We start from the raw sequence: 223 nt of genomic DNA, 5'->3' as shown, positions 1-223 counted from the left end.
GGTGACGAGACAGAAACACGCCAAGAAGATAATGGGCTTCTACAAGCACAACTTCCAGTTCCGCGAGCCCTTCCAGGTGCTGCTGGACGGCACCTTCTGCCAGGCCGCGCTCCGCAACAAGATCCAGATCCGGGAGCAGCTGCCCGGGTACCTGGACGGCGCCGCGCAGCTCTGCACCACGCGGTACGGCGGGGGGCGGGGGCCCGCCCCCCCGCGCCCCCGG

At 69.1% G+C, this 223-nt stretch overlaps 1 protein-coding gene across 1 annotated transcript in view; it reads left to right on the top strand.

Moving 5' to 3' along the window:
• Positions 1-6: 6 nt before the first annotated feature.
• UTP23 (UTP23, small subunit processome component) overlaps positions 7-223 on the top strand; it is a 4,163-nt gene continuing 3,946 nt past the window's right edge. Inside the window, exon 1 of the mRNA XM_008642632.2 lies at positions 7-183. Within this exon, the coding sequence (XP_008640854.1) occupies positions 32-183 (152 nt within the window). The 5' untranslated portion in view covers positions 7-31. The remainder of the gene's footprint in view (positions 184-223) is intronic.

Source organism: Corvus brachyrhynchos, unplaced genomic scaffold (genome assembly GCF_000691975.1).
Source record: "Corvus brachyrhynchos isolate BGI_N302 unplaced genomic scaffold, ASM69197v1 scaffold28, whole genome shotgun sequence".
NCBI classification, from domain to species: Eukaryota; Metazoa; Chordata; class Aves; order Passeriformes; family Corvidae; genus Corvus; species Corvus brachyrhynchos.
This window is presented reverse-complemented; position numbering and strand designations above follow the sequence as displayed.